Raw genomic sequence first — 16,166 nt, 5'->3', positions numbered from 1 at the left:
GTGGAAGATGAACCGTGTTAGCACAAGGCTACATCAGCGATGACACAATAGAAAGAGACGGCCTATCAGTTTGATTCTCACTGGATTCTCTGAGTCCAGGACCAATCAGAGGTCTCAGAAGCCCCCCTGTATCAGTCATGTCTTAGTACCTGTCTTTGCTGTGTTCAGTCGAGTGGATGGCGGTGTGCGTGGTTAGCCTCCTGACGGATGAACTACATCCATTGTTTTGTTTTATTGTGAGCGTCACGGCTTGTTTCTAAACTTACTATCAAATCCTATGTTGCTCATCTTATTTTGTGTGCTTTTTCATTTCCATGCTACACCCACGTCTCCCCTCGTGAGGTCTTAATGCTGTTCTCACTTCTCTTGGGGGGGGGGCTCTTTAATCCCTTAATCTTTCCCTCACAGTTAAAGAGGTGAACCCTCTCTAACTAATCACATTGATAGTTTGTTTGGTGGCTTAGCAGAGTCTTGACAGTGTAGGATGAGGCTGCCATGTGTTAGCTGTGTGTTGCTAATCCTCTGCACTGATACTCTACATGTCTCTGTCGTAGTGTTTTCAGGGGACAGTTGATGTGACACATGTACTCATGGTTTCTCAGTTTCACTGTTCGACTGAGCATTGTGTTGTGTTCCTCACAGTTTTCTTGAACGGTAGAATGAACCACTTCCAGTCGACTCCAGCGCCCCCTGCAGGAACACACGGGTGACCTCAATCTTTACCTTATCATGGTTTCACTGTATGGTTCTTCCTATCTCATGTTATGTGCTTGTTTGACCGCCATACAATCCTCAACATGTGATCTGCTGCACCTGGGAGCTGATGCTGTCTGGTATTAGCTAACAAAACAAAGCGACTCCTGGAGACAGTTTTACAGTGCTTCCTTTATTAAAGACTGGACAAAGAAACTTCAGCTTCTCTATTGGAGGAAAACTGTTAGCTATCTGTCGAGCTGTGTATCAGGCTAAAGAAGTCACGCACACACGCAGGGACAGAATAGACGGAATGTATGTGTAAATTGACACGATAGCTCCTGGGTCAGTCGGGACTGCCAAAAACCGCGGCTTTGGCGATCCTGTTTTTTCGATCAGAAAACGATAAATTGTTTAGCCTTAACGCCACACGTCTGACTTTATGTTCAACCTGTGGGAAATAAAGAGGAGGCCTCTACATTTAGCATCCTGGATACAGATCATATCTTCTGTGTTTTCAGGATTATATTTCTGTCTTTTCGTGTCTTTATCGTAGAGATAGGACAGCAGAGAAAGAGCCAGAGGTCGGTACTAGACCCAGGTCACGAGGAGTAAAGCCTCCTTACACACCATGTCTGCATCTACCTGCATGTTTTACCTTTAAGTGTCTCTGCGAGGACAACCTGAACAGAAGCGAACAGACGTGGTCCAAACATGAAGACAGAATGAGAAGTCTGATAAACTCCTGAGTGTGCGGGCTCAGTCACAAGACAGAAACGGATGGATTTGTTCAACTGCCCGGGTTCTTTCTGCTGAACGTTCTGACGGCTCAGATTCCCACTTTCACTCCACGTCACACACACACACATCTCTCTCACACATCTTTTCCATGAGTCCAGTGTTTCCCTTCCTGCTCCTGTGTTGTGAACGGAGGAGGATTAAAAGCAGGCAGCTCTATAGGGCGGTATGACAGCACAGAGTTCAATATTTTTGGCACAAAAGCAGGATTAGGTTTCAACAAAACTCAAGAACCCCCCATTTGAAACTGCATGCATGACGGATTCACAAACAAAGCATGGATATCACTCACATGCTTCGCAGAGGTGAGTGCGAGTAAAAGAGCTGTTATAAAGGAGAGTATCTTCAGCACTACCTGGCGTAACGGCTCAAAAGGTGGGTGAGACAGTGCATCAAGCACCAAAGATAAATCCCAGGGGGCAGACAGGTTTCTAGACACTGGCCTAAGGTGTCGCGCTCCTTTCATAAATTGACATATGAGAGGACGCTGACCTGCCATTTTGTCCCCAGATCCGATGTGACAAGCCGATATCACGGCTACATATGCCTTAACAGTGGAGAAAGCCAAGCCCTTATCCAGCAGCTCTTGAAGAAATGTCAAAACATTGGATACAGAGCTCTGAAAAGCTACCACAAACTACTAAAAGTTTGTTACATGAGAACATTTCATAACATCCATGTTTTCTATGCTGAGGGACCACAGTCTGCCATCCAGTCTACGCATCACTTATCAAACACATGCCATTTGCCATCATAAGCACAACTCTGGTGCCTTGCATAGTTGTGATGATGCCCGGCGGAAGCCCTGCAGCAGTTAAATTGAACCTTTCACGGGCCAAGCCCACAGAGCCATGCGCTCTGGGTAGGGATGGAAGATTTCTCCGTGTGCCTGTGACAGGAGGTCCCTGCGGAGAGGCAGAGGCCATGGAGGATCCCAAAGCATTTGAAATATCTTCGCTAACCAGGTTTTCCTTGCCCAGCGGGGGGCCACCAGAATCAGAGAAAGTCCCCACTCTCGCACTCTGGCAAGAGTAGGCGTGATCAGCTCTAATGGGGGAAAAGCGTATAGGAGGACACACGGCCACTTGTGTGCAAGAGCATCAAACCCCATTGGCCAGTTCTGACCAATCAGGTGATAAAACAGCAGGCACTGAGAGTTTTCCTGTGACGCGAAGAGGTCTATCTCCACCAGACAATACGGTCGGCCACTTCGCTGTGGAGCTTCCAATCCTTGTAGCGAGGGTTGCCTAGCTCTGGACATTAAATCCGCCCCTCTGTTCATTTCCCGGAACATGGGTGGCTCTCAGAGATAATAGGTGAGAGCTGCTCCAAATAATCAGTCTGCGTGCCAGTGCGTGCAGATGAAACGCCTGTAGTCAGAAAAGCTGTGCATTTCCAAGGGCGCAGCGCCAGGACGCACCTCGAGGAGATCAACACCTGGCGGTGGCAGTGGTGAGAGAGAGATGACAGTCAGTGCTGACGCCATCAATCCCAACAGCCTGAGACAAATTTTGAATTTCAGCATCTATGTTAAGAAAGCGCCAGACAAGCATGAAAAGCTTTCACCCTTTCCACAGACAGACATTCTTCTGTGCAGCCCGTTCTGTTTCTTTACTATTTTCATTGTTCTCTTTTTTAAATAAATTAGCGCCTTTGGCCCGTGGCCTGGATGCGCGCAAGAAAACATGTTTATTGAATGTTTTATATGAGTGGGAGGACACTAGTGTGTGCTTGTGTGACTCGGTTGGAGCTTGGCGGAGCTCTCCACGGGTCCGACCCTCCTCCTCTTCATACGGCGGCAAACCGACGGCTCCATCGTGGGCTGTGCGCGCCTCTTGAGGGCCCTGGAACATGCCTCTCTGAATATTACTTGGAACAGAACATTGCCCGGGTGGGACGGTGCGAGCCTCTGGCTAAGCCCACCATCCCGCCTGTCTGGCAGCGCATCAGGTGGCGCGCCACTTCTTCTTTGCCCTCTGAGTGACCGGAGTGCCTATCTGGTCTTTCGGCGTCACACTGGAAGCGAATGGCTTCTTAGCCCAAGCACCCTTCATCTCAGGTGGTTTGCCCTGGCTCCGGCTACTTGTCTGAGGCTGAGGCTGGCATTTGGGAATACGGTAAACTGGTTTCGCTACTGCCTGAGCAAACATCTGCCGAGTTGCGGGAGGATGGAAGGAGAGCACTTTGCTGGGGAGACACAGCTGCAGTGCTTCTCCCTCCTTCTTCTCCTCACGGCGTCTCTGCATCGTGGCTACAGCCGGGTCCACAGGCACGTCGAGAAGCTGAGCCTTCTCTTTGTGAGAGAGGCTGGACAGGTTGAGCCATCTCGCTCTCTCCTGAGAGACCATCAAGGCCATAGCTCTCCCGTAGGACTGCACAGCACACCTGTGAAGACGCAGGCAGAGGTCCGTCACCACGCACAGCTCTTCCCACTGAGCTGGGGTAGGAGAGGTCGCCATGTCATCCTCCAACTCCGCCTGGTAAGCCAACAGTAGGGATGATGCATTCAGGGCCCTGACCGACATCGCCACCGCCTTTATAGCCTTTCTCAGTCAGTGAGGACTGGAAACAATCAGCTCTTGAAGGCAGAGAGCCTTGGTCCTGGTGGACTTTTGGGAGGGGTGGAGGTGAGACGCCAACAGACATTCGACTGGAGGTAGATGTGAAAATCCCTTTTCCTCCATGTCGGCCCAGTGTAAAGCTGATCCACCCTGGACGGGGTTTTTGGCGGTCAGGGGGTTGCTCCAGGACCGGATAGCCTCCTCCAGGCACTCCGGGAAGATCGGGAGGTGCTGCCTAGTAGAGAGTTTTGCCTTCGGCAGCCTTTTTCCTTCGTAGTGAGACATGGTGGTCTCGGAGAAGACTTCAGGCCACGCAATGCCCAGCTTTGCAGCTGCCCTCTTGCAGGTTTCATGCAGGTCCGCGTTGACAGGCGGGTCTGGGTTGCCGCTGTATGCACCACCCACAGTTGCGGGCTTTGCAGCCGGTGAGGCGGTGAAAGGCTCCCTATAGTCCTCATCATCCTCATCAGAACCGAGGCTAAGGGTCTCTCCCCCAAAGTCGGAGTCAGTGTCCTCGACGTCTCCCTGCTCCGCCCTCTGGCTCGCTTCGAGATCGTCGGGGTGGTCTAGTGGGGCTATGGCGTCAAGCTAGTCGCCCCAACTAGTGGTAGCACCCAGAGGGATGGCTTCAGTATCACCCTGGGTGTCCTCTTAAGTCCCTTAATGTGGCGGCGTGATAACCCCCAACATAGGTCAACAGGTCAGCTTGGTGTGTTTTCAGAGAAAAGCTCGCACAGTGTTCACAAGTAGCCTGGGGTGTCAGTGCGTCCCGGGCATTTTGCAGCCCGAGGCACGCACTGCATACAGAGTTGGTGTCTGCCCCGGCTATCTTGTTACCAGAAGTGCACAGCGTGGCTGGCAGCTTGCCCTTTTTCATGGCAAGAGAAAAGTCTAAGCACCGTGACAGGAAGCTTCATCAATAAAAGCCAAGAAGCGGGAGGCAGTTAGTATGGTGGCTAACTGTGGCAGCTAGTATGGTGGCTAACTGTGGCAGCTAGTATGGTGGCTAACTGTGGCAGCTAGTATGGTGGCTAACTGTGGCAGCTAGTATGGTGGCTAACTGTGGCAGCTAGTATGGTGGCTAACTGTGGCAGCTAGTATGGTGGCTACTGTTTGGAGACAGACCAGCTACCAGCTCAGTCGGCTTGTGTAGACTGCAGGTAGTGTTGAACAGTTTGCTAGCCCGTAAACTATACCTGCCTTCTGAGAGGTTTCTTTCCGGAAACGAGAAGGGGTTTAAGATTGAGGATGGGACGTTACGTCAGGCTTTTATAGTAGGAGGAAGTCCCACCTCCGGAGAGCAGACGTCACGTCCGTCTGCCAGTCAAGACTGGCGTAATGTAATATTGTTTCTGGGGGAACAGCGCGAGGAGCGAACCCCACACTGCTTCGTCTCTCTCGTCCTTTTCTTCTTTTGCTGCACTTTGACCTTTTCCATCCTTCTTTCATCATCACACCCCCCCCCCTCTCTCTCGTTCGCCCGCTCTCCCCAACCCTCTGTAGCTCTGGGCGGTTCATGTGACTGAGAGGCCCCAGCTTGGCTCCACACAAACTCAACACACCATCTAAACTCACTGATTACACGGAGAGCTGCTCACGTGCACACTCATGACAGCAACGACACACAAAGAGGCAGAGATGGACAGCTCTGTCGTCATGGTATCCACCTTAAACACAGATCAATACAAATAATATAAACTTGCATTGACTGACAAAATATGGTCTGAAAAAACGCATGCTCGATTTGTTTCAACTAAAATTGAAGTCACAGTGCAGTGTGCGTGTGCACGCGTGTGATTGATGCAGGGATGCAGAAAAAGATTTTTTCATTGGATGCACATGTAATCTGTGAGTAAAGCAGATGTCTGCTCGTTGTATCGCAGTGTTTCAATGATTCTCTTGGGCTCGATACTGATGAGAACATTTTGTCACTACGAGTTGACTTCAGTGATTTTAAAGATCTTTACAAATTAACTTGTTGTCACAGGAACACCATTGTTGTTGTTGTTGTTGTTTCTGGATAAGCAGATAAACAAGCTCAGATCTGGAATAGGTTTACTTGTCTTCACTGGTTGACAGAGTCAAATAAACTGTATGGAAGTATGTCCCCTTCAGCTTACAGCTGAATGTTTTTGAGTGACATTAAGAATTGTGTCTCTGCAAACAAAGCAAAGCAGCTTTGTTCAGCTGCCTCCATACCGACCTACTTAGACACCAGAAAAAAAACAGTCAGCTAAACTCAACTTTTGGGAAGTCATCCTCCAGTTGAAATAACCTTCAGAAAGCAAATCACATTTCTTAAGGTCCAATCTGTCAGATCTGTAGTGACTGAAATAATAAAGTGACTTCACTGTGATCAGACATTAACATGCTGTGTTGAAGCTTCTCTTCAACAATCCAGCAGTCAGTATGTCCTCCTTCTAACTTTAAATTCTGCTCCTGAATGCTCTGGATTTGTTTGGACCAGAGAACAGGTTCAGATATAAGTGATTGTACCTAAAAAGCTCGAGAGAGGAGTTGAGACAGCAGTACCCATTTTAAACACTAGGTGTCAGAGTTACATACTGCTCCTTTAATAAATAAAAGAAGAGCGACAGTTTGAACACACACACACACACACACACACACACACACACACACACACACACACACACACACACACACACACACACACACACACACACACACACACACACACACACACACACACACACACACACACACACACACACACACACACTGTCCCTGGGGGCCTCACCAGCGTTCTCCCTGATGATCTATTTTTAGACTCTGAGTAACACCACCGATCTGCGTCTGCCTGCCTGCCCGTGTGTGTGTGTGTGGGCATGCATATGCTAATAGGCTGATGGTGGCAGTGAAGCGTGCCACACAATGCGGTGGTCTTCCCCAATGACCCAAACCTTTACATGAAGCAGATTCTCGGATCCGTTTGGTGCTCATCCTGGATCAGATTAACTCAGAAGATTTTATCTCTGCTGTTAAAATCCTGACTTCAACTCAGCTCATGAAGTTCATGCAAAATGAGCTTTGAACGCTCGGAGCTCTGACAAGGACGACACTTATTAAAGATAATAAAGTGGATATTTTAAGAAGGAAAACCACGATTAAGTCCCCTGATTCAGCATCACTTCACATCTTCATTAAAATGTTTGTGTGTGTGTGTGTGTGTGTGTGTGTGTGTGTGTGTGTGTGTGTGTGTGTGTGTGTGTGTGCGTGCGTGCGTGTGCGTGCGCGTGTGTTTGACTGGTGTTTGGGCGAACATTGCTCTTTCATAAAGAATGCACTCACCCTTAAACCCACGTGAATCGACTCACACAGTCATCTGCCCCCGCTGCCCTAACAATCTGTTGGGAGCGTCTGTCCGGCCTTTGGGCAGACGAGCAGCTCTGCAGCTTCGCTTTATGAGACAGGAGACGGCTGCTTTCAGGACGGGCGCTGATGAAGACGTCCTGCCTGGTGTAAGGTCTCCTTCAGCCCTCTAAAGCTTCAAGTCATCTCAGATAGTAATCAGTGGCTCGTGACCTCACTATGACATCACAAAAGTCGGTTGACCTCAGATATCCTGTGCAGGTTTCTTGTTTTAGCGTTGCTTGTAGCCACAGTCGCCTCTGTTTAGTACACGTTGATATACAACATCTCACTGGTAAATAAATAAGCATTTCAGACGACCCCATTGGGTCAGGAGCCCAAGGTTGTGAAAGCCTGTATTAAACAGAAACCCGGGACACTTTCAGCGGACATGTTGACGTACCCTTCAAGAAAGCCATCGACCAATTTAAAGTTCAACTTGCTGCACTAATGAAACGTTGAGCCATAACTCCAAATCTGACCCTTTGTGAATCTTTGAGGAGTTCATTAAATACAGCTCATGCTCTCTTCCTGCTCACTAAACATCATCTTTATATACAGATCATGGAGGAAACATTCAAAACATAGAAGATTCTTTACAGGAAGTGTTTCTCCTGCTCAGTTTAAAGTGAAGCTCGTGTTTCTCTTATTTCCTGTTCGCATCAAAAACCTCCTTTTGAGGATCTTTAAAAAATACTTTGTTCAACTTTAAATCCTGAAATATGACATCCACACCTCAATATGTGCCTCAATCATTACTACAAACTCCTCGTTCTTCCAGTCACTTCTCACGGCTGTGTTCATGCAAACTAAGACCCACTGCAGTCCAAACCCAGGTACAAGTCTGTGTGTGTGTGTGTGTACATCACTCACCAGCGTTAGAGATGCGTCTCCCTCTCTCCCAGTCCTGCTGCTCTCTGTCCAACTGCTCCTGCTGCTCCCTCTCAATCCGCTCTCTCTCCGCCTTCTCCCGCTCCATCAGCTCACGCTCGGCACGCTCCTGCTGCTCCTGGCGTTCCCGCTCCGCCTGCGCCTCCCTCTCCTGACGTTCCTGTTCTTGACGTTCGCGCTCCTGCTGCTCCCGCTCCTGCATCTCTCGCTCGAGGCGCTCACGCTCCTGACGCTCACGCTCCATCTCCTTCTGCCGCTGCAGCTCTTGAAGCTGCCTGGGGGAGGAGAGGAAACAGGGGGAGAAGAGGAGAGGAGAGAGGGGGAGGAGAGGGGAGGAGGAGAGGAGAGGAGCGGAGAGAGGGGGAGAAGAGGGGGAGAAGAGGGGAGGAGGAGAGGAGAGAGGGGGAGGAGAGGAGAGGAGAGAGGGGGAGGAGAGGGGAGGAGGAGAGGAGAGGAGAAGAGGGGAGGAGGAGAGGAGAGGAGAGGAGAAGAGGGGAGGAGGAGAGGAGAGAGGGGGAGGAGAGGAGAGGAGAGAGGGGGAGGAGAGGGGAGGAGGAGAGGAGAGGAGAAGAGGGGAGGAGGAGAGGAGAGGAGAGGAGAAGAGGGGAGGAGGAGAGGAAAGGAGAGGAGGAGAGGAGAGAGGGGGAGAAGAGGAGAGGAGACAGGGGGAGAAGACGGGAGGAGGAGAGGAGAGGAGGGGAGGAGAGAGGGGTAGAAGAGGAGAGGAGAGAGGGGGAGAAGAGGGGAGGAGACAGGGGGAGAAGACGGGAGGAGGAGAGGAGAGGAGGGGAGGAGAGAGGGGTAGAAGAGGAGAGGAGAGAGGGGGAGAAGAGGGGAGGAGACGGGAGGAGGAGAGGAGAGGAGGGGAGGAGAGAGGGGTAGAAGAGGAGAGGAGAGAGGGGGAGAAGAGGGGAGGAGGAGAGGAGAGGAGCGGAGAGAGGGGGAGAAGAGGGGGAGAAGAGGGGAGGAGGAGAGGAAAGAGGGGGAGGAGAGGGGAGGAGGAGAGGAAAGAGGGGGAGAAGAGGGGAGGAGGAGAGGAAAGAGGGGGAGGAGAGGAGAGGAGAGGAGAAGAGGGGAGGAGGAGAGGAGAGGAGAGGAGGAGAGGAGAGAGGGGGAGAAGAGGAGAGGAGAGAGGGGGAGAAGAGGAGAGGAGACAGGGGGAGAAGATGGGAGGAGGAGAGGAGAGGAGGGGAGGAGAGAGGGGTAGAAGAGGAGCGGAGAGAGGGGGAGAAGAGAGGGAGAAGAGGGGAGGAGGAGAGGAAAGAGGGGGAGGAGAGGAGAGGAGAGGAGAAGAGGGGAGGAGGAGAGGAGAGGAGAGGAGGAGAGGAGAGAGGGGGAGAAGAGGAGAGGAGAGAGGGGGAGAAGAGGAGAGGAGAGAGGGGGAGAAGAGGAGAGGAAAGAGGGGGAGGAGAGGAGAGGAGAGGAGAAGAGGGGAGGAGGAGAGGAGAGGAGAGGAGAGGAGGAGAGGAGAGAGGGGGAGAAGACGGGAGGAGGAGAGGAGAGGAGGAGAGGAGAGAGGGGTAGAAGGGGAGCGGAGAGAGGGGGAGAAGAGGGGAGGAGAGGAGAAGAGGGGAGGAGGAGAGGAGAGGAGGAGAGGAGAGGAGGAGAGGAGAGAGGGGGAGAAGAGGGGAGGAGGAGAGGAGAGGAGAGAGGGGGAGGAGAGGTTTGGTTTTCAAAATCCCTTTAATAAACCATTGCAAAACTTAATGTAATTAGCAATGAACAAAAACGGTCAAATCCGAAGCAGATAAGAGTTCATCAGTGTGTGCTCACTCTTCCTCCGTGCACAGCACTTTGGGCCAAAGATCAACAGATAAACTTCCCCAAACACTTGAAACCACCTTTTTAAAAGTTCACACAGCGCTGATAGACGGGGACAATAAGTCTCAGTCTGACTTCTCTTGTCCCCGCCTAGATCCAGGTGTGCTATGTATCCGTTCGTAGCCCCATGTCCAACCCTCCTTTACATTCTCTTCAAAGAAAACAAACACACATCAGGGGAAACAAAGGAGGATGAATAAGAGTAAGTGTCGGGCCTGTCGTGACCCCTCTGTACCACAGGCACTACATTACATAAGACACGTCTTTATATAACAATTACTGCCAGGCACGTTACACAAGCAGAGCCAGCCCTGCTTAAACGCTGGTCACAGCCTTCTACACACTCAGACAGAGAGGACGAATAAAGGCAAACATCCTTTCGTGTATGGAGCGTATTCATCATGCTGAATGATCTCACAGTCATTGAATGATCCTGAATGTTGAAGGAAAGGATTTTCTTGCGGAGTGAACACTGCCTGCAGTTCCACTTTTAAACACTAGATGGCAGCAGAAGGCAACAGCAGAAGAAGGTCTAGTGCATGTTTGACTACGGCAACAGTGGAGGGACACATAAATGTAGGCAGTGTGTGTGTTTGTGTGTTTACTGCAGCTGATGTGTGATGAGAAGTCTGCCATGGTTCTTGGATGTATTTATAAAAAGAGGGAGCGCTGACAACGGTTATGTTGCCTGCCCCATTTACGGAGGCTTTAGTCCTCGTTGCAGCTGCTGTGGGTTTGAATCCGACCTCTGCTCACCCATGACATGCTCTCTTCCCAACATCTGAGAGGCTCAGGATGCCGGCTTCACTGTGCCTGCTGCACACAGAGGAGAAGAGACACTTTTGTCCCCACGGCTGTCCAGCTCCTCAACTCAACTTCCCCCATTTTTTATATTTTCTATTTGAACTTTCATAATTCATTTTTCTAATTTGTTGAACTTCATTTTTGTTGACACTTTCTTTGTTTTTTAGCATACCTGCACTGTCGTTCACTTACTGCTCCATGTGCCCTTAAATTGCCCCCCGGGGACAAATAAAGTTTTTTGTGTTGTTGCATGTCAACCCCCTCTCTCAACACTTCCTTTCTCTCTCTAGCTGATCCAATAAAGGCACACAAAAAATAAGCTAACTTACAAAAAGCATTCAAAGTAGAATACAATCAGAGGAAATGTAAACTCAGGCCAGTGATGAAAAACACATCACACCAGTCAGTACTCACACGGTAAGGATCCTGCAGACGTTTAAATGAGTGAAGATCTGAAGCTCAGCAACTCATGGTGGCAATGATTTTAATGAAGAAGATAGAAAGTACGAGGGGAGGAGCTGATGCAACTGTGGCAGGTTGCAAACTGTCACACTCACACACACACACACACACACACACACACACACATACACACCTAATCCAAATTAGAAGCTGTTAGTGTCACATTGTATGATTCAAAGAGAGAAATGGTGGGAACCTGAGCTCAATGCCAACATGCGTTCTCTCTCTCAACACACACACACACACACACACACACACACACACACACACACACACACACACACACACACACACACACACACACACACACACACACACACACACACACACACACACACACACACACACACACACACACACACACACACACACACACACACACACACACACACACACACACACACACACAGGTTGTCTGCCCTCACTCATCCTGTTCAGCTGGAAGCTGACTCACAGCTAACATCAGCATTAATATTGTTTTATGTAAAACACTCCCTCTCTGTGCAGCCATCTGCACTGATGACACACAGAAGCCTCCCTCCAGCAGGGACACAGACACTTGTCTCAAGGCATGTTTGGACCAGCAGGCTCACACACACACCTGTGATATGAGTCTTTCCACCTGCGCTGACTCACTCGACGACAGACATGCAAACAACACTCACGTTTTTCATCGACTCTCCACTCATGCTGGTTAGACTGAACAGATCTTTTGTAAGACATGAGAGCTCATGATTAGAGAAAAAACAACAACATCAAAGTGGAGTTTGCTGAGCATGGTGTACATAACACGTTGGGTAGGACCTGAATTATTCATCCTGTACAAGGTGCCGGCTGAACCATATTTTACCTTTGGATTGGATGCTGAAACAAACAGACCCGCAGCAGAACTTGGTCTTAGTCAGAACCGTCAAATCTGAGGCAAAGTTGATTTGTTAAAAATGGTGCACCAGTCCTGAGTAAGGAGCGTGCAGCTCAGTCGACTTGACAGTCAGTTAAAATGATGATCATTCTGTTCACATGTTGGACCTCAACACTGCTCAGCCAACCTGCCACTAGATGGAGCTGTAGCCACAGGCTGCGGTTCATGGGCGTGCTCTTCCCGCTCTACTTCTTAGATGTAAACAAGTGAACAGATCTCGTAGGAGTGTGGAAATGTGGGAAAACATTTAGCACAGGCATGTGGATGTTAACCTGCAAGGAGTACGGAGCGACCACAGCGCCCTGATGACTGAAGGGATCAGACCTAGAACTGTCCAACATGGATTATGGATCTGAAGTTAGTAATGTAGGGGTAGAGCTGAGGGACTGTGATGCTGTGGAGAGGCGTCGACCTGTGTTTCTGCCTGATCTGGGATTTTCCGGCTCAAACTGCAAACGTTTCAGAAGTCTGTGAATAAAGACAATCTAGTCAAGATGTCCTCAAAGTGACTGAAGTAAGATGGGACATGATGGGTAGATGCTTAAATGTGCCGTGCCCACTTGGTTCTCATTCCTCAAAGTGTGTCCTGTGAACACACCTTTACTCAGAGAGAAAGATCATCACGAGTGAATCAGGCTCATGCAGAGCTGAATTACATTCAGACTGATTCAGCAGCACTCAAGCTAAGTCGCACAAACTCTTGGAGATTAGCTGCAAAGAGCTCAGGGGCTCCCACACCTTTCTGCTTCTCAGGAAGATGATGCCCAATCAGAGACACAGAAGAAGTGAGGACATTCTCTCGTTAAACCTGCTGCACCTCAGTCTAACTCCTCTAGTACAGCATGCGATGTGTCTCCATCAACAGAGAGTCAGAAGACAAACAGAATGAAATCACTGACAGTAACTTCATTGTACTTTAACGCTTCTGCAAACCCGTGAAGACGCCGCTCGCATCCATTAATTCATGCCAACAGAATGACAGGAGAGATAAGAGGATGTCCACACATCCACTGAGGATGGATTCTCCACGCTGGATTGACAAAAAGAAGACGGGAACAATAACGTTCCCACCGTTGGGAGAGATGTTGGGTATCACTGAACTTGGACATCCGAGCAATATATTAAAAAAAAAGAAAGAGAGAAAAAAAAAGGGGGGGGGGGTTAGATTGAGGAAGTCAATTAGTATTCAACCAAGTGCTGACTGGCTGAAGACACTCACACACACACACACACAGTCGGCCCAGTTCCCACAGTGTCCCAGTGGTCTGTGGGTGTGATTACAGAGACGCGGGGTAACCTGGATAAAAGGCAGTTAGCAGGGCCACGTTTACAGTCTCTCCTGGACGTCTCTGAAGGCAGACAAGCGCCTGTGGGATCCTCTTCACTGAAGAAGCTTAATGTCTCTACGATTAAATGCTTTTTTGAAAAATAACCCTGATCAGGCAGATCAGAGGGGATGTCATACTCCTCGTATCAGCCAACACTTACAGAAGGTACAAAATGTCCAGCATCTACTGAAGGGTAACCTTCTTTCTGTTTGACATCCATGTGTCGCTTGTTAAACACTGTTGTGTTTATCCAGAGCATTCAGGAGCAGAGTCAATCTTCATACAGGTCACCATGTGGTGGACACTGTAGCTTCAGTGTTTAGCCAGCTCTGCATCGCTCTGTAAACCTTTCTGTGTTCTAACCTCTCTCCATGTTTAAAATCATCTCCAACATTGATCCTAGTTTGAGCAGCTTTCTGCTGCTGGAGCTTATTAGAAACATGCAGAGGCTTTTTAGCTCGGGTACAATCACTTCTATCTGAAGCAGTTCCACTGCCCGCTTCCATCGCTGCAACACCTGTTCACCTGATAACTGCTCTCATATCTGACAAACCCAGGGGCGTCCAAAACGGCCGTGTGGGGGGGGCCTTAAAACCGTCTACCTTCTCTGGCATTCAGGAACAGAATCTAAAGTCAGAAGGAGGACATGCTGACTGCTGGATTGTTGTCAGAGAAGACAGCACTTCAACACAGCATGTTTTCTTCATGTCCGATCATATTGTGAGGTGACTTTATTATTTCAGTCACTACAGATCTTAATGATTCCCCCTGAACTGCTACCTTATAGTTGTGGTTGAGTTTGAGTATCTGAATAGCCTAGGAGCAATGTTGTCGGGGGCTTTATGCCCCCAGTAGGGTCTCCCAAGGCAAACAGGTTCTAGGTGACGGATCAGACGGGGCCCCACTCTGGAGACAGGCCTGGGGTTGGGGCCTACAGGAGAGCGGCTGGTGGTCGAGCCTTTACCCGTGGGGCTCAGCAAGGCGACGCGGGCCCTTATTCGTCCTGTGGGCCCACCACCCACAGAGGAGACCGTAGGGGTCGGGTGCAATGTGGATCGGGTGGATGGGATGATCCTCATCCAAACTCAATAAAATGGACTGGAACAGGTGGTAGTGACGCATCCGACAGAGAACTTCCTCTCATCATCAGAGTAAAGTGTAAAGCAGCTACAGCTTTCACAACTTGTTAACTCTGAGCTAAATGATGTTTTTGTTTCAGAAGTGCATCCTGACCATCCTCATTAAAGTGAGAGTCTCCACAACACAGGTCGGTTCATGTCGCAACATTATCTGCCTCCTGACCTGGAGGATTACAGGACTATTTTACCATTGCTGCTGGAGTTAAACACACACACACACACACACACACACACACACACACACACACACACACACACACACACACACACACACACACACACACACACACACACACACACACACACACACACACACACACACACACACACACACACACACACACACACACACACACACACACACACACACACACACACACACACACACACACCATTGATTTATGAATAGAGCATTCCTCTTCGCAGTAGATCATGAAATTCCTGAGCGATGTGCATACACTCTTCAAATATCCCGTCTGGAGGTTTTGGCGTGTGTGCTGGTGAGCTGGTTTGTATACGCAGGTGACAAAGAGAGGACAGCGAGCCTGTTCTTACTCACAGGGAGAACTATGACATGCTTCAGCATCCTAACAATAACTTCTCAGGATGCACATTCCTGAGAAGCGACTCCCCTCGCTGCCCAAACTCTTCATGAGTATTCAACAAACACTGAGTGAGGATGAAGAGGGGAATGGGAAACCTTCAACCTCTACACCACAAGGAATGAACACGATGTGAGGGTCCAGCAGACATGTTGAGCACTGTGTGCTCTCAGCTCTAAGAATTAAATCACTGACTGCTTCAGCTTGGAAACGTACCAATAACTCTGCTGGAGAACACAAGTGGAAGTAACGTTGGTGAACTAGAAGAAATACAGAGGCGTCCAAAGGCTGCTTTTTTTCTAAAGGCCAGTTTAAGACTCTTTTAACCATGAGATGTATAAACAGAGCAAAAACTTCATCATGGTCTTTATCACTTTAGTTGGACTATATATATATATATAGCTGAATTTTCCTGATTATATAGCTGAATTTTCCTGATTATATCCTGCTATGTTCTCACAGCAGCTTACTCTGACCTGCTGCAGACAGAACACCAGGAGAAACCTCAGGTGAAATCTGTTTGTGTTGACACAAAGAGCGCACTCATATTGATCATAAGGACCACATGGAGGATACAGTTTCCTCCCCCACAGCTGAACAACAAACTCAAAACTTCTGAACCATGGTCAGATTCTCCTCAATCGAGGAGTGCATTAGCTCTTTATATAGCGCACATCTTAAATATTACATCTATAGTGAAGACTGATGTATTAAATCACTTCCTGGGATCAGTTCAGTGACTCACTCATGAAATCGCTCCGTCTGCACTTTTCCTG

The 16,166-nt window shown here is 49.1% G+C and overlaps 1 protein-coding gene across 4 annotated transcripts in view; it reads right to left on the bottom strand.

Moving 5' to 3' along the window:
• Positions 1–16,166, bottom strand: part of enah (ENAH actin regulator) — a 124,954-nt gene that overhangs the window by 19,516 nt on the left and 89,272 nt on the right. For all 4 annotated transcript variants that reach the window (XM_079339332.1, XM_079339331.1, XM_079339333.1 and 1 more), the window contains one exon: positions 8,295–8,587. In XM_079339332.1, the coding sequence (XP_079195458.1) occupies positions 8,295–8,587 (293 nt within the window). The remainder of the gene's footprint in view (positions 1–8,294; positions 8,588–16,166) is intronic.

Source organism: Symphodus melops, assembly GCF_947650265.1.
Source record: "Symphodus melops genome assembly, chromosome: 1".
NCBI classification, from domain to species: Eukaryota; Metazoa; Chordata; class Actinopteri; order Labriformes; family Labridae; genus Symphodus; species Symphodus melops.
This window is presented reverse-complemented; position numbering and strand designations above follow the sequence as displayed.